Source organism: Vicia villosa, linkage group LG2, assembly GCF_029867415.1.
Source record: "Vicia villosa cultivar HV-30 ecotype Madison, WI linkage group LG2, Vvil1.0, whole genome shotgun sequence".
NCBI classification, from domain to species: domain Eukaryota; kingdom Viridiplantae; phylum Streptophyta; class Magnoliopsida; order Fabales; family Fabaceae; genus Vicia; species Vicia villosa.
Window position 1 is genome coordinate 195,414,580 of NC_081181.1, and position 27,872 is coordinate 195,442,451.

The window sequence follows — 27,872 nt, forward strand, 5'->3', positions numbered from 1 at the left end:
TTAGAATTGTTACATGTTAATGCACACACCTACCCTGGCATGTTACTCATATTTGGCCAAATCACCCTTTTTAAGTTTATTTGCAATTTAATTCGTAATCATAAAAACCAAAACCCCCAAGGCTTTTTGTTTAATTGAATTCCTACTAACTTTATAATATCACGCAGTCCTTGAGATCGATATTCGGGGAATTTTCCCTTTATTACTACAGAGGCAAAATAGTACACTTGCTATTTTTCCGATCATGTTTTTGGCGCCGTTGCCGGGGACTGCCGAAGATTATAGAGTTTTTAGATTTATTTCAATTAGAATTTTGTTGCTCTGCGACTAAAATTTTATTTTCTGGAAAAAAAATTATTTTTGTTCCTCATTCTAGTAATTGTCTAATCTGTTTATGCGAGGTAAGGCCTCAGCAGAATTTCTTTTTGACGCAGAAATTGAAAGGACTTTTCACGCAAGGCGCAGACAAGCTCGTCAAACTAAACTGGAATCCAAGGAAGAAGTGATTACAGTTCATTCTGGTTCAGACACCGAAAGTGAAGAAGAGATCATGGGCGAGGTACCACCACCAGAGAGACTTCTCGGAGACTATGATGCTAGAAACACACCGGGAGGAAGGCTAACTATTGTCAACCAACCGGTGAATGTTCCTAATTTTCAATTGCATCCAAGCACCATCACTCAGCTCGAAAGAAAGCCTTTCACCGGAAAGGTTAATGAAGATGCAAACAAGCACTTATAGAGGTTTCTGACCATGAGTACAACTTTAAAAATCGAAGGTCATACATAAGAGGCCAAGAAGCTGAGAATGTTCCTGATCACCTTGGCCGAAGAAGTAGAAGAATGGTTCTATTCTCTTCCAGCAGGCAGTATCACGTCATGGGAAGAGATGGAGAAGGCTTTCTTGAACGAGTATTTTCCCGCCTCGGTCTTTATAAGGAAGAGGTATGATATTTTAAATTTCAAGCAACAGGAGGGTGAACTCTTAGGAGATGCTTATAAAAGATTTAAAAGGACCCTAGTGGCATGTCCCACTCACAACATGGACAAAACTGACCAAATGCAGATATTTGTGAATGGGCTCAAAATCAAAACAAAGCAGTTGATCGATACAGCAGCTGGAGGCTCAACAAATTTCACAACAGCCTCCGGAATTATCAAGATCATTGAAGCGATAGCTGCAAATGAGCATTTGGAGTTGTATGACAGGTGTACCAATAAACCTGAAAGAGTTATTGATCTGAAGTTGGAAACCTCAAAAATTCGGGTTGAAGATGCTATAGCTGCAGAGGTAAAAGAGAGATTAAAGGCTATGAATATAGGTACTCAACAGGTTGCTCAAGTCCAACAAGCTCGACCTGTAATTTGTGAAATTTGCCAAGGTCCTCACCAAACTGTATACTGTGTTGCTACTCCCAAACAGATTGAAGAAATCAAATTCCTGAGGCAAAACAATCCGTATTCTAACACCTACAATCCAGGGTGGAAGAATCATCCAAATTTTGCTTGGAAAGATAACCAACAACAAGGCCCTCAGAAGGCGGAATGGGAAGTGGCTATCGAGAGATTGGCTGGACAATGCCTGCAGTTTCAAGAAGAAACCAGAAACAACCACAGGAACACTACAGCTTCGATCAAAAATCTAGAAGTTCAAGTGGGTCAAATAGCACAGCATCTCACTCTACAGACACAAGGTGCCCTTCCGAGCGCAACTGTAAAAAATCCAAAAGACCAGGAGAAGATTAATGCTGTTACTACAAGAAGTAAGAAAGTGGCAGAATCGGAAAAGGAAAAAGAGGAAATAGATGACCCCATGGTAATAGAGGTGGATCTGGAAATAAGAGAGAATCCAAAAGAGCCAGAAGTTGTGGTACCACCGGTTAAACCAATTGAAGAAAAAAATAAGAAAGACGCTGAACCGGTGATAAAACTACCTTTCCCCTCCAGAGTGACAAAGAAGGTTTCAAGAGAGAAAGACTTTGAGAAGTTTACGAAATTGTTCAAAAAGTTAGAGGTAAATCTACCATTCTTTGAAGCACTTGAACACATGCCTTTGTATAAAAAATTTATAAAGGAGGTGTTGGCGAAAAAGAGATCACTAGAAGGAGAGCCAAAAATTGCAATCGAGAAGTGTGGTATAGTCTCGACAGCAAGAAAGATCCCGATAAAGAGGAAAGACCCTGGGGCGGTGGCGATACCATGCACTATCAAGAATATAGCATTTAAAAAGGTACTCCTCGATTCTGGGTCTAGTGTGAGTTTAATGCCTTTGTCCATTTTCAAAAAGCTTGAATTAGAAAATATTAGTGAAAGTAAGACACAATTAAGGTTCGCTGATCACACCGTCAAGAAATCCTATGGGGTAGCTAAAGATGTACTAGTGGAAGTTGATAAGTTTGTATTCCCTGTTGACTTCCACATCATGGATATTCCGGAAGACGAAGAAACTCCTATCCTTCTTGGGAGACCATTTTTGTCGACAGACCGCTGCAACCTCGACATTTAAAAAGGGACACTAACGCTAAAATCATTTGATCAGGAAGTAACCTTGAAGATGTTAGGAGTTAAGAAAAATAGGGCAGGTATGAATGAGAAAACTTCAGCTGGTATGACAGAAGGGGAAAAAGAAGACAAAAATCCTAAAAATCTCCAAGAAAAAGTGTCAAGCATAACCTCTCGGGTGGAACCAACTTATGTAGCTGTCAAAAGTCATAAGAAAGCGAAGGGAGTCAAGAAGAATGTGGGAAGCAAATTGAAGAGAGAAGTTAGCCACGCTTTTCATCTTCATGAGTTCGTGGTTGCAAAAGTGACAAGCAACAAGGTGTGGAAAAGGAAATACCCTCCATAATAAAGGGTAATGGACCGTCGAGCTATGCGACGTTAAACGAAGCGCTTCGTGGGAGGCAACCCACGGTTTTAATAATTAATTTATCTGTTTGTTTATTTTATTTTCAGGAAATAAAAGAGGACGTCTCTGGTGAAAGCTTGGAAGTGATCATTAGAGTGCATTACCCTCTGTGAGTCACCTCTCTCAGGCTCGTTCTGAAACATTGAGGCCAATGTTTAGTTCAAGTTTGGGGGAGGCTCTTCTCTTTGCATTTTATTTTTATGTTATTTTTATGTTTTTGGTATGATGTGAAACCATAAAGTGAATTTTGCCCAAATTTTGACCGAAATTTTAATTTTTGTTGAAGAACTTTTTGATCCTAAAGAGCGATCGGGAACAGTATATAGAGATGAAGCGAGGATTGTTTGAGGACAGGAAGTGCGGAATAATGTGACAAGAAGAGGTTTGTTTAAGCACCCTTGGTTCCCTAAAAGAGATACGAGTCTAACGTGTAGATTTGCACCATAGTACTTGTCTCCTGAGAAGTACCTCTCGAGTAGTTTATTGATACAGTCTGGCATAATTCAGATTCACTTGCATGATGACTGGTTGAGAAAAAAAGAGATATAAAGTTGGCACCGAATGATGAAAAGGCGGTAAAAGGCAATCGACTCGCTAAGTTGGGTAACCCTCACCCGGTTATTCAGCCCAAAGGAGATTGAACCCCAAACGTCGTCCAAAAGGACAATATATAACTGCAAAGTTTGAAAATTTCATCGGTAATAAAAAGTAGCCAATGCTGCTAGTTTGGTGCCAGGAAAAGAAAATAAGAAGGCTTGATTCGTCTCATGCAGGTGATGATTATTATAAGAGATGCAGTGCCTTAATGTGATTGTTCAAATGAAAGAGGAGGAAAATCGGAAAGAGACTTAAGTGCAAAGCATAGTTGGAGAGGTATCCGAAACAGGAGCTTGAGGTTTAATGTGGTAACAAAACTCGCCGCGTCATGTGAATGCCGAACCAACTGTTTCTTGATCAATACAGACGGATATCTCATGTATGAATACCGTGTGCTTTGAGGGTCATTGATTTTTGTAGTTGTCGCTTGAGGTCAAGCAACAGTTTAAGTTTGGGGGAGTTTGATCAGTGGTTTTCACACATATATTTACCGTTGTTTTTAAGTATGTTTAAGTTATGTTATTGAGTGTTTTATTTCTTTATTCGTCATTTTATGCTTTGGTTGTATGTTTTAATGTTTTCAGACTGATATGGAGAAATCGGAGTAAATCAGTGCGAAACTCGGAGTTTTGAGGAAGTTCAGAAAACATGCTACAGGTGGCCTGACACGGGTGGCCGTGTTGCACAACACGGGCCGTGTCAGGAAGAGGGCGCAAGAAGAATGGAAAAAGCAGTAAAGCAACACGGGTTCTCGTGTTGCACAACACGGCCCGTGTTGCACGTCTTGGGACTTAATAAGAAAAAGAAACATAACAGGGGACCAACACGGGTACCTATGTTGCACAACACGGCCCGTGTTGGGTTTGACGCTGATTCCAATGATTTTTGTGATTTTGTTCAGTGGTTTGCCTGCAAGGGTGTTTTTGGGATTTTCAACCAACTTAAGTGAGTCTGCACTATTTAGGAGGGTTTTCAAGATGAATTAGGGATCTTTTTGCCACACGAAGAATTGGAGGATTGAGAAAGAAAGCCTATGCAATTGGAGAAGAACAGAGAACTCTCATGAGCGGAAGCCATTGAAGATCAAAGTTCATCATCTCTATTGTAATGTCTTTATTTGATATCTTTGTAATTTCTTTGGATGATATGAGTAGCTAAACCCCCCAATGCTAGGGGGTGTCCCTGATTAACATTTGTGATGATTTTGAATTCCGAATTTCAATAACATATTTCTCTTTCATGTTCAATTTAATGGTATAAGGTTTTTAATGCTTTCCTCGTCGGACCAACTGGAATGATTTATGACTGATAATTAAGATTGACTTCCATTGTTAAGGTTTTTATACCATTATATTATAGTAGATATCACCTAGGACTAGGGATACCCTATAGTAACCGGATTGTTCTTGATTATAATAATACTTGATTTGATCACTAATTTCGAAGGACTTTGGGATTAGGATTTCAATGTTCAAAGGTTTACCCACTAAGGACTTAGGAGAAAATACCCTTAAGAACCGGTAATTGATAAGTTGAATTTTGTTAATGAAACAAGGGTTCGGAATTGTTACATGTTAATGCACACACCTACCCTGGCATGTTACTCATATTTGGCCAAGTCACCCTTTTTAAGTTTATTTGCAATTTAATTCGTAATCATAAAAACTAAAACCCCCAAGGCTTTTTGTTTAATTGAATTCCTACTAACTCTATAATATCACGCAGTCCTTGAGATCGATATTCGGGGAATTTTCCCTTTATTACTACAGAGGCAAAATAGTACACTTGCTATTTTTCCGATCACTACACTACTACTTTGCTTCTATTTTTTAAAAAAAAAACTACCTTAGCCGTTTAATGCATAAATGGACCTAACAAAATATACCCCTTAATACTTAGAGATGTTATTTATTAAGCCCAATATTATTTCCACACTTAATATAAAAATAATACTTCCACTAAAACTCCATTAAAATAAAATTCGATTATTTTAATATATTGACTTATTACTCAATGTCTCATATTTCCGGTCTAATCTCAATTACTCGGAAAATTCCCAAAACGTTAAATATAAGCTCATTAATATTTCTAATACTAAAAATGTTAAAATCTCCGATTAAATATCGATCCGCTATCCCGAACTAATACCGACTGAATCGTCCTAAAACGCGAAAATTTCAATAAACATCACAAATGTCTAAATTAAGAAAATAATTATTTTTTCGGGCGTTACACCTAGACCCCTAGGAAATGGCAACCAACATCAAGAAAATATGGAGTAGATAGTCAGACCCCTGTTATTTAGGAGATTATGGTTAATTTCCTTATGACTCAACCAACATCGAGAAAATATGGAGTAGATAGTCAGACCCCTGTTATTTAGGAGATTATGGTTAATTTCCTTATGACTCCTCCTACATCGTAGCAGATCATGTACACGTCACTTCCCCATTCTCTTACGTTAGGTGCGTTACTCCAAAAATAGGCGACATATTTAATAAAGGGGCGCCATATCCAGTAGACATACTGTTAATTTGGTAGACGATTCATCTGAAGGGTTTTATGGTGAGACAATACACCACTCGCCTCCTTAGTCGCCTCTCATGGGCTCCTTACTAATACAAAAATACAACACTCATCCTTACTTCAAAGACCTTCAATCAAAAGTTCAAAATATTATGTCCATCTGTCCTTTATTTTCCCTTCAACAACAAAGGCTATTGGCAACATTTGGTAATTAGGAACTCTACCTATGTTAATATTTATCCTCCACAAATACCTTTTTAAAAACCACCAATCAAGACCAATCACAAGTATATAAAGCTTGAGGCTATCCTTACAAGGTGCATTCCATATGTATAATCTTCTGAAATAAGACCTTCTATCAACAACTAATTCTTACACGAGTTGGACATTTAACTAGATTGTTGACCCAATATTTGTTCTTAGAATTTCATGACAATAGTCATAAATTATATTGTAGCGCTTTAGAAATGAACCATCTACCATGTCTCTAGCTACACATCTTGCCCTGATTGCCTTTGTCTTGTTTACTCCTACATTATGTTTTCTTCTAATATTTTCCTTTATATCCTTCATATTCACCTTAGGAATATTTAAAAATAATAATTTGAATCCTCTTACTCAATCGCTTGGTACTAATCGTATATACATTATAATCTCTATTACGATTATGGATGTCAAATACTTTCTCAAGTATCAAGAATCCTCCTTTGGAAACTATGCACAATAGGCTTCCCACTCACAACCTTTATATCTAACCCTAACCATTTACTTATCACTCTTAATGAACTTTAGGTTCCTACCTGAAATTCTGACACAACATGACAGATGTCGTATACGATGTCAGTACATCATAACAACAGATAGAATAATAAACAAGTTGAAGTAAACTGCAAGAAATAAGTAACACTGGTCAATTATTAACCTTGTTCAGTGCAACATCGCCTACATCTGGGGGCATCCAAGCCAGGAAGGAAATCCACTATAATAGTATTAATTTGAAGTTCTAAACAACCTCTGATTTTACAAACTTCACACCTAATCATTACCCGTGTTATTTCTACGACACTCCTAAATATGAAACCCCTCTCACTTCCCTTCAATCATACACCTGTGATTAAAATAATAAAAGCAAATATAAGACACACTTCCAATGAAATAGAATCCACTATTGCTTATAAGCTTTCGAGCAATTCACAATTACAACTCAAAACTCAGTCCAACTCAAGCATCAAAGTGAGACATGAATGACTCGTAATAAATAATGAACAGGAGAAGCCCTAATAATTAACACATTTACATATGCGACTAGTGTTCTTCTTAGGTTTAGAGACTTCCTTTTTCTAGCTAGTGAAACGCTTGGGCTTGGGCTCAAAAACACAGGACATCCAATCTGAACTGTTGCACCAAATTTGCAGAATCAAATCAAATCTTTTGGTGCAAAATATAATGTTCTAATTAATATGTTGACATCTAATCTTGAGAACCAAATTATCAGATATTTCTTGCTTGAAATAAATCTTCAGAGAATCCAATCTTCATATGCGCAACTTGGTTCACACGAAACTTAAATCAAATCTTATGAGTCGCAAGATACAAATCTTCTAAAAACATAAACAATACAGGTTGTGATGTTGTACCAACTTGTCACAATATCTTATCCAACATCTTGATGAACTAGTTGTTTTAACAAAATGTAGCCAACACACCAAAATCTAATAATCTCCCCCTTTAGGGGAAATTTTGGCTAAAACAACCTTTGCATAAAAACTTCTTTCAAATACCAAACTATAGCATAAAATTCGAGAACAAAAGGGATAAAGCTTCAGCATTACCTCAAACTAACATCTTAAAAAATAATGCACAAAAGAAATTGGAACTACACCAGTTTACATCAGAGACATACACAACAGAAATGGATAAATCAAAGCTTCACGGAGCACAACTTCAGAGAGAAATAAACTCTCATAAATCATTGTCAAGATGACAGGATGTCAATATATAAGGTATGACTTCACAAGCACATAAACATCTAACGTTCATGTCAGCATCAAAACATCATGTTCCCCCTAAACACCATATCAGGATAAAAAACTCCTCGTCCTCCTCAAGTAGTACTCTCCATCAAGGGCAAATAATAAAAAAATACCAAATTACACCAAAACATATACCATATCCTTCCATAGTACCATAAAATATCTTCCCTGGAGCATCCACCAGAGACATAATATGGTGCCTGCTCTGATTCCAATTAAAATTCTAACACAACATGATAGATGTCGTATATGATGTCAGGACATCGTAACAACAGACAGAACAATAAATAAGTTGAAGTAAACCGCAAGAAATAAATAACACAAGTCAATTGTTAACCCATTTCGGTGCAACGTCACCTATATCTAGGGGTATCCAAGTCAAGAAGAAAATCCACTATAATAATATTAGTTTGAAGTTCTAAACAACCTCTAGTTTTACAAACTTCGCACTTAATCACTACCCCTGCTATTTCTATCTAAGACACTCCTAGATATGAGACCCATCTCACTTCCTTTTAATCACACACTTGTGATGAAAATAATAATAGCAAATAGAAGACATACTTCCAATGAAACATAATCCACTATTGCTTAAAAGCTCAAGAGTGATTCACAATTAAAACTCAAAACTCAGTCCAACTCAAGCATCAAAGTGATACATGAGTGGTTCACAATAAAAAATAAACAAACAAATCCCTAATAATTGACACTTTTACATATGCGAATCGTGTTCTTCTTAGCTTTAGAGACTTCCTTTTTATAGCCAGAGAAACACTTGGGCTTGGGCTAAAAAATGCAGTAGATCCAATCTAGACTATTTCATAAAATCTGCAGAATCAAGTCAAATCAAATGTTCTAGTGCAAAATATAATATTCTCATTAATGTTCTTACATCCAATCTTGAGAACCAAATCATCAAATATTTCTTGCTTGAAACAAATCTTCAGAGAATCCAATCTTCATATGTGCAGCTTGGTCCATACGAAACATAAATCAAATCTTCTGAGTCCCAAGATACAAATCTTCTAAAAATATAAACAATACAGGTTGTGATGTCGTACCAACATGTCACGACATCTTATCCAACATCATGATGAATTGGTTGTTTTAACAAAACATAACCAACACACGAAAACCTAACACTACCAAATTAGAAAACATAAGTTGTTGTTTCTTATTATAAATCACACTTGGTAGTAACATATGTTCCTGAATCCCATTCATAATTTGCCATGTCATTGTGCAACTTAAATATTGGATACTTCTTCCTAGTTGTTCCAACATTCCCATTAACTCCCCCATGTCTTTCTATTTTCTGCTAGTATCCTCTTGAGCATTGTCATAGTCAAGTGTATTATCCATTTTTTCTTCCCCAAAAGAATCACTATCATCAGAGTCATCAAATGCAATATCCAATGCATCATCGTTATAAAAACTCTTATCATCACTATCATCCTGACTTACAGAACCAACCATGCCACTATTATTCGCCATACATTCATTACCCTAATCATTTTCCAACCCATGTTTACCTCACCATCTTGCACCTCATCATCTTTCCCCTCGCCATCAAGAGCATCACATTCCTCCATAACTACTTCATAAAGTTTACAAAATAAATCTTCTTCCTCGAGATTTACAATGTCTTCAAGATTTAAAACTTCTTCATCAAGAGGACCATAATAAAACTCGGGCTAAGATAATGGATGCCTTATATAAACATCAACACTCAAATGCACCTTACAAAGATCTCCAATATCTATTGCACCTTTGTCATCAACCAAAAACACGCATCCCAATGTTAAATCCTTGTACCACATATTATTTATTTCCATATATTGTATTTCCCTGACTATACCTACCAACTTAAAATAACTCCACTAATTAACATCAATTTTTATTTTGAAACTGTTCCATCTTATATAGTTAGTTCATTGTCCAAAAATGACACACCATGATGAATAAACAAAGGAAGGCATTATTCCATTCTTACTTATGTTCAACAACATTAAAATTAGAAAGGGGGTGAAGTTACTAAAACTGTAAACAGAGCTACGCAAGAACCCTAAAACCTAAAACATATCACAGATGAACACAATAAACCTTAAAACCTAAAACAAAAAACACTTGAAAGCAAAAAACCACAAAACCTAAAGTAAATGTATGCAACATTACTAAAACCTAAATTATAAATAGTCTATAAATTACTAATCATTGTAAAATCTATAGCTTCAAATGTACTCACGTAGTCGTATTGTCCACAAATCACTTTTCCCACCTTCAATTTTATCCACACACTCATTTTCTCCATCATTTTCATCATCTTCTCCATGAGCCTTTTCTTGTCTTAGGATTTTTTTAATGGAAAAATGCAAATGATATAACACGATTTAAACTTTTTCTTTGACCAATTGTGTTTTTTAATATAATCTCCACATCAACGTCTGTATCCATTACGTAACCATTAGAATTGATTTTGACTAACAAAATTAATAAAAAAACAAACGTGACATAATTTTAAAGCACAAAAGACCAATTTAATCTTTTTAAAAATAAAAAATCAAAGGAAAAATACCATTTTTCGTCCCTTATCTTTACCTCGGGGTCCACTTTGGTCCCTTAACTTTTTAAAGTGTCGATGTAGTCCCTCACGTCTTTAAAAGGTGCCATTTAAGTCTTTTCCGTCTATTTTTCACAAACGATGTTTATTTTCGTAGTCGTGGCATCTGATGTGACTATGTTTTGCATGCATGGCACATTAGGTGGCATATGTTATCAAAAAGGTCGTGAAAGTTCAAGAAAATATCCAAAATTTTGCCCATACCCAAGAATCAAACCAAGGACAACTTGGTTATTGGACAATATGGTGTACCACTAAACCATATTTGCCTTTATTTATTTACTTTTCTGCTGCATTTACTTAATTGACTGTTGATTATAAGTTTCTATCAGAAGCTACAACCAGTGTTTTTACTAAAGACATGTGTTTGTTCATTGATTCTTATTTTACATGTTTAAACTAACATGACTCGTGTTTCAAGTGGGGAAGCTTTCATTAAAGCTGGCCTGGTTTAGTAGTGCGTCAGGTTTCTATTTTCTAGAGTTCATGTCCATAAACCATATAATTATAGTTTGCAAACATTTCAATAATATCATTTTCTGGACATGCAAGTTTATATTCAAACTTCAACATGATATAAGCAGTATTGTGCTGTGACTTGTGAATTCTTAATGGTGTTTATAGACATTACTAGTGTTTCTTCCACCAAAATTGTCTATTATAGGTGAATTATGAATATTTCTCTTTTTCCTTCTCCATATTTTCCCTAATTTGAAACACTTAGCTGGAATGTTTATTTAGAATATACTTACATTAAGCATAACCAAACTCAATATTCTTTTTCATTTCACTATAAAACAGATAAGGAAATACTCTGCTTGATGAAGCTCAGATAAGTGGAAATATGAGATTGATAAAAATGTTGAAAGTTGCAAAATCTACTCAGTTGACAAAATCCACTTTTTCCCAAGAAATTACAGGTACTGATATGTTGTGTTAGCCTTCTTTTATTCTAAGAGGTTGTAAGAAGTTCAATAGAATATATGCTATGTAACCCTTTAGCTGATATAGATTTTTGTAGGCCCTTAAATACATTTAAGTCGACCCTTTAGATCTAGTTCCATTTTGATATGCATCTCATTTTTCTTGAATATTAATCATGTAATGCGATAAACACAAATATTAAATGTAGCTACTATTTTTTCCAAATAAAGTACATCCAAAGAAGTACACAGTATTTTTTCATGATGTAATGGCTCAGAAGCCCCTGCCACATTCAATCTAACTTTTATAACATAACATCATTTATACTAGAAAACACCCGTGGTATTTGAAGGTGGTGATGGTGGAAGGCCTGCATGCGTGCATCATTCGAAAGTATGAATCTAGAGAGATGCCAACTAATAAAACCAAGCATACAATATAAATTCACTAGATAACATAGAGTACTGGATAATGAACATAGAGTACTTCATAATATAAAATTTATTGTAAATTAATATCATCAAGCTTCATTCCTTTTGGTGCCATGTTAATGATAATATCAGTTTTCTCTAGTTGCTGATTAGTTGCATCAACTTTCACGATACGAACTTGCGTATGGTTCAGCATAACACTTGCTACAATTTTATCATCTAGCTTTGAAACCAGAGGAAAACAATTGTATGTTGCAATATTGGCACATATTTAAATTCAAGTGGCCATACGCAACCACAAGGTGATCTAAAGGGTGTGTATGTCAGCGGCTCTGAGCAAGTAACGTATAAGGAATCTGCAAGAGAATCAACATCATATAAGTTTATTGAAATGATTGTAAAAGAATGAACACATGTAACTTAAAGGACTTAATAAGCAATATGGATCACAAATTGAAGGAGGGTAATGGAATAGTGTAACGACTTGATAAGAAACTTGAATGCAATATTAATCAACAATGGCAAAGAGGTCTAGTGGTGAGCTATCTTCTCTTGCAACCATGGTGGCCTGAGTTTGAATCTTGGTTGAATGCATTTTTTTTGGATTTTTTAAAGAATTTTGACGACCTTGGTGAAAAACACATGCCACGTAGTGTGAACACATGACATGTCGGATGCCATCATCGAAAAATAGACGTCGTTTGTGAAAATTAGATGAAAATGACTTAAATGACGCTGTTGGAAGACATAAGGGATTGCATTGATACTTTTAAAAGTTAAGGGACCAAACTGGGTCCCGATGTATTTTGTCAAAATAAAAATATATTCTAAATTAAAAGATAAAAAACGAAAAAAGTGTATTATAAACTTAGACTATGTTTGGTAAGACATATTTTTGAGCATTTAGATTATAAGTTCATATGATAATTTAGACTTGCTTAATAACAATCTTTTCATCACGAGTTTATAACTTATTTTGCTAGTTTCTAGTTTATTTTCGGACGCTATTTAAATAGCGTTTTAACTAATAGCTTATCATTTTTTCTTTATTTTTTATTCTTATTCTTTTAACAAAATTCCACTTTTATTCTTATAATTTATTTTAATTTAAAATGAAATAATTATGTTAAATATTTTTATATCATTTTATATTTACAAGTTAGTTGAACCGCTAATTTTACCAAACACTTTAATAGTTTATCTGTCTCAACCATCAACCATTAACCATAAGCTATAAGTTATTAGCTAATTTACCGGCTAACCGTTAATTTTTATCAAACATACCTTAATTTTATTCTTAATATTATTATCAACTTATTGGCATGACATTGCAAATTTCAAGAAAGACAAATTTAGTTAAAATTTTACAATTTCAGTTTTATTTTAAAATGATACTTCCTCGTTTTAAAATAAGTGTCGTTTAAGCTTTTTGCATACAAATTAAAGAATGTAATAATACTGCACTTTGATTATTTTAATGCTGATTTTTGTAAGTTGCAATTATTTTATGCAACTCTAGGTATTATTGTAATGTAACTTTGAATTTTGCAAATATGTTTATGATGAATCTTATCGTGCCTATAGACATTTGATGTTTTAAAAAATAGAGGTAATATGTTAAACTATTTATTAAGAAAAAACGTCACACATCATTAATAATTATACCAGAAAGAAAGAAAATTGGGTAATCCACTATCTAACCCAATCTAACCTAGAACTATATGGTTTTACCTAAACCGATTCAATGATATTATAGGTCGTTATTTTACCTCTCCCAAACCAGTGTATCATGTACAGATTGAATTATGATTTTGGCTAAATTCAACCCAAACCGATCTATGTACACTCCTAGATATATTCCTACAATTTAAAGTAATCATTTTGACTAGACAAAATATCTATTTTAGTCTCTTAACTATACTTTTGAGTTAAGATTGATCCCTTAATTTTTTTTCGTGTCGCATTAGTCCTTTAACTTTCAAAACATTTCATTTTAATTTTTTTTTTGCCTTTTGACTTTTGCCTTTTTGACCATTTACTCCTACTATATCCAAATTTGACCATTTACTCCTACTACATCCAAATTTGAATCAATAATAAAAAATGTAATAGTAAGAAAAATTCTTTCTCATAAAATACGACGTCGTTAGCACAAACATATTTTCCTATTGTCTTTCTTTGAACTTGAGTGAAAACAAAACACTGGAAGCTTACAACCCTGATTTGAAGCGCGCCGTTGTGGCCGCCAACCCATGAAGAAACCTAAGCAAACCCAAATGAACCCTAACTGGGTTCAACTCAAACAGGTCTTACCCATATTCTTCTTCTTTCCTTTTCATCAATACCAACACATTCTCATATTTCTATACTAATTTATTTCTGTTTGATTTTGTGCAGAAGCTGAATCTTAACGGCTCCAAAGCTTCAAGGACCTATGATTCTGAAGATGACGCACCAAATTCAATATTGGGTAAGCAAAAAAAATCAATTTTTCCTTCTGGGTGTTGCTTGTTTGCTGTATAAGAATCATGCAGCTTCCACTGTGTTGGAGTTTGAATTGGAGTTTGAGCTTTTTTTTAATCGTTTATTTTGACAGGGAAACGGAAAGAGAGGCTAAATGATGATTCTGATGATTGTGAGGTTAACCCTCTCGATCCTGTAAATGATGATGCAAGGTGAATATAGTGATGTTTACGTGTCACTGTTTGCATCTATTATTTGTTTTTTTTTAATTAATTGGAAATGTGACGTGCGATTGTTAACTAAAATCTGTGAATTTAAAGTGCGTCTTTACGAGGAAGAGTTGTTTTTATGTAGCAGTGCTGTGTTATTATGGAGGTTTGTACTATGTTGTAGAAGTGTACTTTTCTTTAACTTATTAACCATTTGGCAGTTTGACAGATGCTGTGGCCATGGATTGTGAAATGGTTGGGGTTGGTCAAGGAAACAAAAGTGCCCTTGCAAGAGTATCATTGGTAATATTCTGTTCCTCTTCATCTTGCTACTGTCTATGCATATTTTGAAATTTGTTTTTTTCCCATGTGAGAGAGAGGGTTGCTTATCGATATCGAACTATTTTTCCATACTGAATCTAGCAAAAAAATGCAGAGAAGCACGAGGGAGAAAAAAAAAGATTTGAAAACAACATATTTAAAACATAAAAAACAAATCATAAACAAAAAATCTGAGAGATTCATGCTTGCATGCTGGAAGAATGATGGGAAGAGGGAGCATTGGTGTTGGGTTGGGGTTAGTTGATGTTCTTTGTTTTATTGACCAGAGATCTTCTCAGATGGATAGTTTGTGAACTGGGAGAGAGGGAAGATGTTGGGGTTTTTCTAGAAGAATAATGTTTAAGAAAGTATGAATGGCAGAGTGAGAAAATGAAAAAACGAGAGAGGCCTGAATAGAGACTTGAGAGATGATGGGGTTGGGCATGGACATGGGAATGTGATAAGAATTAAGTTGGAGAATGGGTATTGAGAGAGAGGAAGTGTTGGGGATGTTCTGGAAGAATAATGTCTGAAAAAGTTTGAATGGCAGAGTGATAAAATGAAAAAACGAGAGAGACCCGACATTTTTTTGTGATAAGTCAAACACTCCAAATATTGATTCATAAATAACTCCCTGTTGATATGCGGAGGATGTTTCGACGGTGTAATTTACCAAGATTCGCAAGATTATAAACTTGGATAAGGGTTTCATTTTTGTTATATCCTTTTAAAATTGTAAAGTGAGGTCAATTGTGGGTCCAATTAAAACTTAATTGAGCAACTACCATTGGTCTATAGATGAATAAGAATGCTTACATCTCATGTGACAATTTAGGTCACAAATAAAAAAGCCATGTAACTCTGTTGGAAATTCCATCTTCATCGTGGTCCACCTCTAGTTGCCTAATTGTGGCATTTGGGTTGCCTTCATTGCAGCCTCCAGCATCTTCATTTTCGGTGGTTTGAAGGGGTGACTTTAGTCCCACATTACTTAGATATATGGTATGTGTAGTGTTTATAAAGCCTGGGTAACCCTTACCTAACCTTACTAACCGATTTTGTAGGAATGAGTTAAGGCCAACCCAAATTCTAAGAAACTCAAATAAGATCCTTGCATCGGAGATGTCCCAAGTGATTATGAGTAAAAAAAAATAGCAAGGAAGTAAAGTTAAATGGAATCATTCAAAAAATGACAATCATACCTAGTGGCGCCAAAAACTGTTAGACTATTTATATTATTATAGTAAGTGGTAGTTATTATTATATCCCTGCATCTGATGTCCCTATACATACACACTGATGTCCCTACACAAATACGAAATGAGCTGGCTTAACGAGACAATTATTATTATATTATTAGGAGCACTCATTATTATAAGGGGCAGTTATGTTTTACTAATTCTGCGTGTTCATTTTTAGAATAAATAGGGGAAGATAGAGGAAAGTTGATTGTCATGGAATTTGACTAGAAATAAGCCATTTTGGCATTAGGGGAGGTGCAGTCCCTCGAAGTTCTACAAAATTATTCTGTAATTCAAAGGGATTTTCCATATTTCTTTTCTATATTAGCTGGTTCTATCATAAGCACAACTCATGAAGTTTAGCTAGTCATGGGTTTAAACATAATAACAATCAAAGAAAATATATTACACACGATAGGTAATAATTGAATCTTCAAACTTTTAATCCCTAGGTTGAATCTTTAATTTCTTAACCTTTCAAATGGTCTAGCAGTAATCTTCAAATCCCAATAATGTTGGAACCCTAAGAAATTCTTGCAAAAGTCCTCCAACACTGTCTGAAAATCGACGTTGTCGCCAGGCGATGAAGAGCAAGAATCAGTGTTTCCTTCAGAGTTGGCTTGTTTGACGAATTTGTCCCGTAACAAGATGAGATTCGATAATATGCGGTGTCTTCAGCAACATTGGCGAGCTAGTCTCATCGCCAGGCAAGATTTAGACAGAATTTTGTGCATTCAGAAGGCGAGATTTGACATAATAGGTCCACCATTGCACTAGCTTGCCAAGCAAGCCAAGCTTCTTTGCCAGGCGAGACTAAAGTGAAAACTTTAAATTAGACTCTTCTATCATCAGGTTGTGCAGTAATCATTCTGTAACTTCTGTAGTAAAGTTTCACTTCTCATAATCAACCTGTTTGGTTGAACACAAGAAATAAAACAACACTACAAGAATAGATTGAAGCCAATTCAATCTGGACTCTACTTTGGAATAAGTCTTACTGCATAGATTGAAATAGTCTTGATTCTAAACTGTGGAATTCTTGTTTAGCATTTATTTAGTAAAACAAAAATACTAAATATAAATTTCTTTGTTTCTGTAACATTAACATGAATAGGTATTGCAATAATCATCATTAATATTATCATCATTTCATCTCACATTGACCTGTTAAGTCATTTATTTTTAACATTAGTTCAGTTGATCACAGGTAAACAAGTGGGGCAATGTTATTTACGACGAGTTTGTACGGCCTATGGAGCGGATTGTTGACTACCGTACTAACATTAGTGGCATAAGACCTAAAGATCTGAAAAAAGGTTCACTTAATACAATTTTGTCTATATTCTGAATTTTTAAATTATAGTTGAATTAAAGGCATTCAACATAAAATTTTAACGATATAAGGTAGTTGGAATTTCAATTTAGGTTTAAAACTAGCTGAAATAGCTTAAGGTTACTAAAAGGATCAGTATTTTTTCTAATCATTTATATGATTTGCTTTACGATTCATATGTACACTGACTAGTAAACTTATTGTTAAATGAATTTTGTAGCAAAGGATTTTTCTACTGCTCAGAAGAAAGTGGCAGAGTTAATCCACGGAAGGATCCTTGTAGGCCATGCCTTGTCCAACGATCTTAAGGTCGCTTTTAGTGGCTTATTCTCTTTCTTTTCCTATAGATTTATATGTATAGTTGACCCGTCTGTAATCTGCGAACCTATCACTGTTCAATTACAGGCATTGTTATTAAGTCATCCCAAAAAGGATATAAGAGATACATCCGAGTACCCACCGTTTCTAAGGTATTGTCAATTTGCTGTCTTTCTAGTATTTTGCTTTGTACTTGTTTATGCTCAATGTTCCTGTTATATATTCTGATAAACATGCTGTTGGATTTAACCAGGCCAAGTGGTAGAGTAGCATTGCGACATCTAGCTTCAGAACATCTTGGTGCTAAGATTCAAACAGGAGAGCACTGCCCGGTTAGTCTATTCAGCTTTTCGATTATCCTTCTTTTATGCAATCACTTCAAAGGTATAATATAACCATAATTATGTTGGATAAATGGCAATTGTGTTTCACTAGTTTTAAGAAATTGAAGTTGCCACAAACAAATGAGTTTGGTTTTATATGCAAAGTTGACAAAAAAAGAGATATGATACTGCAGGCTTCAATTTTGTATCGAATCAAGATACAAGTTGCATGTATTGTAAGATGTTGATAGCCACCATGCTTGTTTCAGGTGGATGATGCCCGCGCCGCTATGATGCTTTACCAAAGAAATAGAAGAGAATGGGAGAAGAGCTTAAAAGGCAACTTTCGGAAGCAAAAGAAAAGGAAGAAGAATAAAGATGCCAAAGAATGAAGATATGTGTTTCTTCAAATGCCAACCATGCTTGAATCGTATCATAGCATAGCATTGGCTTCCATTTATTCAAAAAACATTATTGTCAGGGACCCTCTTCTTCAATGGTTATTGTATTACTTAGATTGAAACTCAAGTTAGAAGGTCGGAAAACAATAGTTTTGAGAGTTACTATAAGATCAATTTTGTATTTGCAGGTAATGATGGATTCACTTATAAATAGATCGGATTTGACTTAGGGAAAAATGTGAAGTTAACGGTCATTTAGAAACTGTAAACACCATAAACTAGTCATTGAGAAGATCATTTTGGTCACTGTAAACACCACAAACTTGTCATTGAGAAAGATCAATGTAATCCATGTTAGTAGTTTGAGTATTAGAATAGATTTTTATTTAGCAACTACTTCCAAAGCAAAACAAAATATTCCTGAAGGTGAGAATTGCAAAATGTCCGTTTTTTGTTATTCAAACCTGCAATGAAGGATCATCCTAGATTCCACTTCCCTTTCTTCTAGCTACTCTCAGCTCCTTTCTCCTCTTTGAAGCCTGCTGATCCTTCCTTTCTTCCACTGTGTGTGCTCCTGTTTGTAGGTGTTTCACCTTCTTCAGCCCTCCCCCTCGGCACTCTGAACTATGGAAAAACAAAAAATATCCTTAACTGAATCTTTCATAAACAATATCCTTAACCAAATCTTCCAAAGATCTACATTCAATCTTGATGCTAAAAAACATTATCCGAAAGGGTCAATTGGACTATCTTGGTCTACGTTGTTTTAATGATGTATTTTTCTTATAAAAACCAAAATATTCCATTTGTTCCAAAATATATAAGAGGAAAAAAAAGTATTTTTCTTGTTCCAAAATATATGAAAAAAAATTAACTTTCATCTTTTTCAAGGTAAAATTAAATGTTATTTGGATTTACCACCTCTTGTCAAGCCTATAGGGATCAAATGTTTATAAATCAAGCACAAAGCTGATGGGTCTATAGAAAGACACAATGCTAAACTGATTGCAAAAAGGTATATCTAAGTTAAAGGTTTAGACTTTTTTTTGATATTTTCTCACCAGTGGCAAAGTTGTCTACTGTCAGAATATTACTCGCAACAATATTCACAACTTGATGTAAATAATACAATTTTATATGAAGATTTAGAAGATGTTTATATGTTTGTACCACAAGGATTTTATGTGCCAAACCAAACCAAGTATGCAAGTTAGTAAAGAGCTTGTATAGATTTTGAATTCTAATCATAATCTCACTGTTTTCTATATTATGACCAATGCTAATTGTAATAATTAGAGGGATAGGAATGACTAGAGCTGTCAAAATGGGCTAGTTCATATGGACTGGTCCGTCATGCTCGAAAAATTATAGGACTTTAGTCTTAAAATTAGAGTCCATATTTTTCAGGACTTTTATAGTCTAACCCTGAAAAGCCCGCTACCCTTTAGACCGTGGATAGTCCATTAGACATGCATAAATTTTTAAAAAAATATATATTAATATTTATACTGTCTTACTCCAAAATAACACATTGATTTTTCTCACCTCACTAAATTTTAGCTCTATTCTATTCAATCTTTCTCTTTTAAATATTATACATTAATATAATCAATATTATTTCATCGTATTATATTAGTTTCTCTCTTATGTTGAATATTCAAGTATTATTTTATACAATTTAGACATATATTGTATTTAGAAACACATTATAGTATTTATAAGAGATAATATAATACTTTAAAATGTACTATATTTAAAATAATATAATTTTTAACTTTATTTTAATTTTTTAAACTAAAAAAGCCTATTTAGGGTTGGGTTGCCCAAACCCCATTTAGGACCGGATTCGGGTAGTAATTCTCGAGCCCATATTACATCGGGCCTTTTTGTCCAACCGTAAAAAAATCCAAAGTCCGCCAAAACCGATCCATTTAAAACTGGGTAGTCCATTTTAACAACTCTAGATACGACTATCCTCTAAAAGCAACCTTATCACTAACTTAGCTTAAAGATATAACTATCTTAAATGGCTTTCATTTGGGTAATATGAACATCATCTCTCTAATGGAAAAGAGAAAATATAAGGGGAATCCTTATTATCATTAATATCACTACTCCTATAAATAATACTTTTTTATGTTTGTTTGCTTAATGACATAAGGTACATGGATAATATGGAAATCTAATATAATAATTACGAAAACTCTCAGTTTATCTTAGTTAGATTGGGCATATTTATTACTATTGAAGATTGAAAAAAAGATTTTTCCATTTTCAATAGCACTCCCAAGGTAGAGAGATCTGCTCATAAATATATCATGTTGTATTTCAACAACTCTAATATTAAAAAAAAACACAAACATAAGTAAAAGAAAATTTAAGAGATTTAAAAGAATTAGGTTAAAAAATCATAGGTTTAAATGTACTTTTGGTTCCGTTAATTTAGACATTTTAAATTATTGACCCCCTATTAAAAAATTCAACTTTCTGGTCCCTTAATTTTACTTTTCTTGAAATTTTTATAGCCCCCTCCAGTTTTACATATGCGTCCTCTTCATTTATGACATGACACTTTGACTGTGGTGTCATGTCACTGACTTTGTTTTTAAAAATAAACAAGTTTTTTAATTAAAAAAAATATTTAAAACGATTTTTATTAAACTTATCAATTTATACAATGTTAATAAAATCTAAAAATAAAAAAACATATCATTGTTCATGTTTCCAATCCCAATTCATCCTTCCTCAAAAACCCTAACCCCCTTTCACTAACTTCATCGTTTTCGATAATAATTGTCATTGTGTGCATCTTCATATTCGAAGCCCATTATCATCTTCGAATCAAGAATTATAAGACGTCACAACAATCTGTTTGTAGCCATGGAAGTAGATCTACAAACTGTTTGAGATACAAATGCAAGTGTGGTCTGGATGCTTCATTGACGACAATATGAACGGATGCAAATCTGGGTCACTATATCTATGGATGTGAGATATATAAGGTATTTTGAAATTTCAGCAATTTATTGGTGTTGTTATGAATTGCCATTTATTCATCTTCATGTCCATTGATGATTTCAGATTCAGGACTAAAAGAAATGCAATCACTTTATTTGGTTGGATGAAGACATGAATCATAGGGCAAAAGAATTAATCTCCGCATTACCAAAAAAAACCTAAATGAAGAGAAGGAAAATGTTAGTTCCTACAAAGCAAAAGAAGAAGAAACGAAGAAACAATTGAAGTTCAACTAGATGGTGATTTTTGTTATGTTGTTTGCATCAATTTGTTCAACATTAATGAAATAAGTCTTAACCTTCTTCAGATTATTACCACTCTTTGGAATTTTCCTATCAATTGTCCTATTTCTTTTACAACTCCTCTTATTATGTCCCATAACTCTACATTTTACACATATTACCGTTGAAAGTCTCTTTGACAGTATATGACAATTTCTTGATTCATCATTTATCTCGTTTCTCTATTTTTTTTGAACGACCTATAATTCTTTTTATCATTGATGGTACAAATGTATTCTATTCTAATCTCCTATAGAGCACAATTATGGTCCATTGGTAACTTTATTTTTTTCTTCACAAAATGCATCAAAGTTAGTAACTTTAACCTCCAACAAATTATAAAAAAATTATTAATTCATAATTTGATATGTAATTTTGTAACTGATTTTTCAACGAAAAGGAGTAGTAGAGAGAGTAACAACTACCAAGAAGCGCCATTAACACAAAAAGCATTTAAACAAGGCCACCTCAACAAGTCTTTCATTTTTCTTTCTCTTTCTGCGGATCAAAACACATACACGTTCCTTCTCTCTCTTTCTCTCTTTCTCTCTTTCTCACTCACTCTTCAACACTCCAATTCACAATACTCACAAACCTAACAAGATGCGAATTCCGATCAACCACCGTTTCCAAAACCTCATCACACATTACTCCTCCAATTCCCGCCACGTCTCCACCTGTAGAGCCGTTCTTCTCACCGAGTTCGGCGGAACTCACAACCTCCACATTCAACCCGACGTCGAAGTCCCTCCTCTCAAACCTCACGAAGTCCTCGTCCGCTCTCGCGCCGTTTCCGTCAATCCTCTAGACACTCGAGTCAGCTTCTTTCATTCTTGCATAATTCCTCAATCTTTCTTCTTTCTTTGTTAACATACTCTTTAACGCTGTTTTGGTTTTGCAGATGCGTGCTGGTTATGGTCGTTCAATCTTTGAGCGGCTTCTGCCTTTGATTTTGGGCCGTGATGTGAGCGGCGAGGTGGCGGCGGTTGGTGCTTCGGTCAAGTCGGTGAGTGTTGGACAACAGGTGTTTGGGGCTTTGCATCCGACTGCTATTAGGGGGACTTATGCTGACTATGCGATTCTTTCTCAAGACGAGGTTACTGTGAAACCAGATTCACTTTCTCATGTGGTATGTGTTCTTGCAAATTTCGAATGTTCTAATTTTATGCTTTCTTGTTATTCATTGCAATTCAAGAATTTATCATGTTATGAGTAGTACTTTTGTATAGAAGTTGAAATTACCATTTCCAGCATTGATAATCTTGCAAGAATTCTTCTTATAAGTTGAGAAGTTAGCTAAGGTTCAGTTTGGATGAGATTCCTAGCTAAGTTTCTTGAGTAAGCCATGTTTGTAGTTCTTTACTTATAGAAAAGTTGGTGTAAGGTTGTAGTTGTTTGTAGAGAAGTTAAATGATAGGGTTCGTGAGAAATGGTGACACAAAAAACTTAAATTATTGCAACATTCTTTTGATATATTTTTTTTTTCTATAAGTGCTTCTTGACTAAGCTTGACTTGGATGGAGTTAAGGGCATGTTTGGATAAATAGCTTATTTGCAGCTTATAGCATAAATGCTTATCAAAATAAGTTGCATATGCTATTTTTATAAGAAAAGATAAAATAAATTTAAATTGTTTTTATATGTATACTACAAGTAGTTTTCATAAGCTGTCTTGGATAATTTATGAAAATAAGTTTAAGAAAGTTTATGAAAAATGTAATAAGCTGCTTTGATAAGATCTCTCAAACAATGTCACAAAACTTATGTAAGTAGATAAACTCAAATAAGCTAATCTAAACAGACCCTAAGTTTATTGAGTTCAATGTTTAGTATACTCCACAGCTGAGTGCTAATAGAAACTGTTTTAGACGTTAGTTTGGATTCTGATGCTAGCCGTTACAGAGCAGTTATGACAGAGTTAATTGTCATTGTGAGTCGTGACCAACAGCTCTATATGGACTTATATTCAATCCTGAAGAATAAGCATAGTAGTAAGGTTCTGGAGGTTAAAGTGTGGAACAGATAATGATGGAAAATATATGCCACTACCTGTATCATGCCTCATATTCCTTTGAAGAGATAAATAGTTAGTGTGAATAACAATACTGAGTTGATCAAAATCTACTCCCTACATTTTTCGTCATGTCACTAAAGTGAATCCCCGGTCTTAGAGAAACGATGTTTCTTTCTCTCTTTCTATTTTTCTTACCTATTGTATATATTACCTTCGTGTGCGGTTATAATGGGGGTTGGGCTGATTGAAGTCCGAGGGAATGAATGAAATGTTCATTGGTTAGAGAAAAGTAACAAATGGTTGATACGTACCTAAGTGGGCATATGTTAGACTACAGAGCTGTAATGCAGTAGTTTTACGCACATGGATTTATTTTACGGTGATTAATTCATAATGTGCATCTGCCATTATTTTGAATATCATTATTTTTAAGAGAGATTATCATATTGTGTCAAGCAACTTCCTATTGGACTAGTGGTTGTTATGTTTTGTGGAGTAAAAAGATTTCGACCTGTGTATGTGCTATCGAATATTCTTCAACTTCATATTGTATTATTCTTCAATGTTGTTCTACTGCTAATTTCTTGCTCACCTGATTGACTCTTAAAAATGAAAGATATAACAAATTTTTTTGACTAGTTATGTCCAATTCATTGGTTTTGCCATCACTGCCATAACTACATGTTACTGTACAATATTATTAGTGCTTTCTAATTGAACAATCGACCATGAATTTCCCCCCTTTATTTACTTTGGATGAAGGCATGCTTTTTCTTAATTTTTCATCTTGTAGGAAGCAAGTGCCATTCCTTTTGCTGCACTGACAGCTTGGCGTGCTCTGAGTGGTACTGCTAGAATAACTGAGGGGTATGTCAATATTGCTGAGATATGATTTCCATCCTCGAAAATGATTTTTTCTCTCTTACATATCATCATTTTTTACAATTAAAGTTCTCATTTTTTTGGGTATTTTTATCACCCACTTAATATTCAGCTTCGATAAAAATTCTTTCATTCACTCACTTATTACTCTTAGCGTATCTCAAACAGGCAAAGGATATTTGTAGTGGGAGGTGGAGGAGCTGTAGGGTTTGCTGCTATTCAGATTGCAGTAGCTGCTGGTTGCGCTGTCACAACTACTTGTGGACCTCTAAGCGTTGATCGGATGTTAGCAGCCGGTGCTGAGCAAGCTATTAATTTTCTTTCTGAGGTGGTTTTGAATTTTCATTTGTATCATATTTCCAAACAATGTTATAATAACAATAATAGTAATAATAATAACAATAATAATAATAATAATAATAATAATAATAATAATAATTATTATTATTATTATTAGTATTACTATTATTATTATTATTATTATTATTATTATTATTATTATTATTATTATTATTTTGTTTTGAAATAAAATGGATAACTACTTTGTGCCATGCCATGTTAGGCTGCTTTTCTATTGCAAAACACCATAGTAGACTAGACTCCATTGGTTTTCAAAAGCACTATCTGATAGCAACACTTGAACTAACTAAACAACACTAGTAACTAACTTAACTGACTCAAACAAGTCTAACCAACTAAAAACTGAAAGTTCAGATATATGATCATAATACTAAGATAATTTGATCTTTAAGCTTATGTTTTCTTCAAGGAAGTGCTTCTTGCATTATACTTTATGACTTAACTTCATTCTTGATTGGCAGAATTATGAATTGGCTATAAAGGGAAAGTTTGATGCTGTCTTGGACACAATTGGTGAGCCAGAGACAGAACATATGAGCATTAATTTTCTGAAAAAAGGTGGACATTATATGACACTTCAGGTAGGACGTTAAAATTTATCGCATTTTTCATATCCGACATTCTTGTTAGTTGTTATGTCCTCTTAGTCAATTGCCAGAATGACCAGATAGAGATTTTTCTTAGTAAGCGACATATGTGCTTTAATCGTTCTTTTTCTCTTACCTTGAAGGGTGAAGCAGCTACATTGTCTGATAGCTTTGGTCTGGCTCTTGGGCTTCCCGCAGCTACAGTTTTTTTATTGAAAAAACAGCTTGAATACCGATACGTTAATGAAATAGGTAGAAATTGTCTGTGTATTGTGTTTTTCTTTTAAAAAATGCGAAACCTAATCCTCTCTTTCCTTGTGATACAGAATACTCATGGGTAGTCATGAGGGCTGACTTAGACGGTTTGATTGAGATTCGAAAGCTATGTGAAGCGGGAAAGATGAAGATACCTGTTGATAAAACGTTTCCCATAACACAAGTTAAAGAAGCTCACGATGCAAAAGACAGGAGAATCATTCAAGGCAAAGTGGTGCTAGAATTTGATTGAAAACCTCAAGCTCATAACAGGGAGTTGCTTAATCTAGATTTTCCGTCTCCTCTTCAGTGGATTGTTCCACAATTAATTGAAAAATAGACAGTTTTTTTACTGTATGATAGAAAATGAAACTTTTTGTAAATTTTGATTCATAATATCCAATCACCAAAAACTGTAAATTTGTTGAGAATTTTGTGTGATGCTTGGGATTGTATACAACTGTTCTGTTTATAGTCATGTCCAGTTGATAAAGGTGTGACTATGGCTTTCATTCCTCAATAAATCCAATGTGTTAGTTGTACTTACCTTCTGTCGCCTAATCTTGTTCTCTTGTAACATTGAAAAGAACATTGTTCAATTATTAGCAGAAAGCTTGGAGATTGTAGTATCTTATATATACATATAGTGCTAGATAGTGAGATGCAAGCATCATCTGTCATTCAAATGACCATATCTCATGAACATTGTCAGGAATAATTTGTCTGTTTGTTTTTTAATAATAATTGAACTGCCAAGAACAAGTTGTTTTCTTCTTTCATTAGCATGCGAGACATAGGGCCCCGGCCAGAATGTTATAGCTTAAAAAAATAATTTTTTTCTTTTGATTTTCAAAAATAAATTTTATAGAATTTTTTAAAATACTAAAAGTTTTTTTAAACTCATATTCTTTATAAATTAAAAGGTTAATTTTGACATCTTGTAATATAAACTTATTTTTTTAAAATTAAAAGATAGTCAAAATTACATGATTTATCAAAAACATGTATCTCGAAAATATTTTTTTTATGTGAAATGCTAACCAATGCCCTCAGAGCAATAGTTAAAACTTTAAAATAGTAACTTTATCTCGATAATCCGCATATTTAATGACTTGAAAATTGAAATATTAAAATTTCTATAAAATATTTTCTTTTTTAAGAATGCTTAACCATTGTCCTGATGACATTAGTTAGCAAAACTTTTTTTCTTATAAGTTATTCAATATTGCTTCAAAATAAAATGTTTTTTTTTTTTTTTTTAAATTTTGATACCTAAACAAATTTATACTAGTAAAATGGTGAAATAACCAAAGTAATTTTAAGAAGTTATTTAAGTCAATTTTTTTAAAAAAAATTATAAATTTTTTTAAACAAAAACATGTAACACTAAGAATCGTTTAAAAAAATTGAAACAAACGGGTTAACTTGCCTTAAACGTCAATGGTCATTGACATTAGGGGTGGCAAAACGGGCCGTCCGCCCCGCCTTAAGCTCGCCAAAAAACGAGCGGGGCGGGCATGCCCGCTAAGTGAAATGGGCATAAAAATCATGCCCGCCCCGCCAAGATGGCGGGTTGGCGGGCTTGCCCGCCTATTTTTATTTATATTTTTTTTCATTTTTTAATAGATTAATAGGTTTTTGTACCTTTTAATTAAATTTTTCACTTATTTTTTAAAACAATTTTTTATAAAAGTAACTTTTTAACAAATTTTACTTAAAGAAATATTACATATATTTACAAATAAATATATAAAATAAACCATCAAAAATTGAAATTACTATAATTAACTAAAAAAAGGGAATTTTGGAGGAGGGACGGACTTTGGC

General features: G+C 33.9%; 2 protein-coding genes across 2 annotated transcripts; both read left to right on the forward strand.

The window, feature by feature from the left end:
• The first annotated feature begins 14,193 nt into the window (after positions 1-14,193).
• LOC131653452 (uncharacterized) lies at positions 14,194-18,970 on the forward strand. Its single transcript, XM_058923591.1, has 9 exons — positions 14,194-14,345; positions 14,437-14,509; positions 14,636-14,714; positions 14,933-15,014; positions 17,481-17,589; positions 17,827-17,915; positions 18,012-18,076; positions 18,178-18,256; positions 18,517-18,970. Exons 1-9 carry the CDS (start codon positions 14,292-14,294, stop codon positions 18,637-18,639), a joined length of 753 nt encoding a protein of 250 aa, XP_058779574.1. The 5' UTR covers positions 14,194-14,291; the 3' UTR covers positions 18,640-18,970.
• Positions 18,971-22,397: 3,427 nt separating this feature from the next.
• Positions 22,398-26,591, forward strand: LOC131653451 (uncharacterized). Its single transcript, XM_058923590.1, has 7 exons — positions 22,398-22,763; positions 22,849-23,076; positions 24,755-24,828; positions 25,012-25,171; positions 25,665-25,784; positions 25,934-26,042; positions 26,117-26,591. The coding sequence occupies exons 1-7, from the start codon at positions 22,551-22,553 to the stop codon at positions 26,296-26,298; spliced, it is 1,086 nt and encodes a 361-aa protein (XP_058779573.1). The 5' UTR covers positions 22,398-22,550; the 3' UTR covers positions 26,299-26,591.
• Positions 26,592-27,872: the final 1,281 nt, after the last annotated feature.

Excerpts from the sequence above, each read along its gene's own strand:
- LOC131653451 (XM_058923590.1), top strand. The coding sequence starts at position 22,551 with ATGCGAATTCCGATCAACCACCGTTTCCAAAACCTCATCACACATTAC. Across the intron at positions 22,764-22,848 it reads TCAATCCTCTAGACACTCGA|ATGCGTGCTGGTTATGGTCG; the intron begins GTCAGCTTCTTT and ends TTGGTTTTGCAG. Across the intron at positions 25,785-25,933 it reads GACATTATATGACACTTCAG|GGTGAAGCAGCTACATTGTC; the intron begins GTAGGACGTTAA and ends CTTACCTTGAAG.
- LOC131653452 (XM_058923591.1), top strand. The coding sequence starts at position 14,292 with ATGAAGAAACCTAAGCAAACCCAAATGAACCCTAACTGGGTTCAACTC. Across the intron at positions 14,715-14,932 it reads CCTGTAAATGATGATGCAAG|TTTGACAGATGCTGTGGCCA; the intron begins GTGAATATAGTG and ends ACCATTTGGCAG. Across the intron at positions 18,257-18,516 it reads AAACAGGAGAGCACTGCCCG|GTGGATGATGCCCGCGCCGC; the intron begins GTTAGTCTATTC and ends TGCTTGTTTCAG.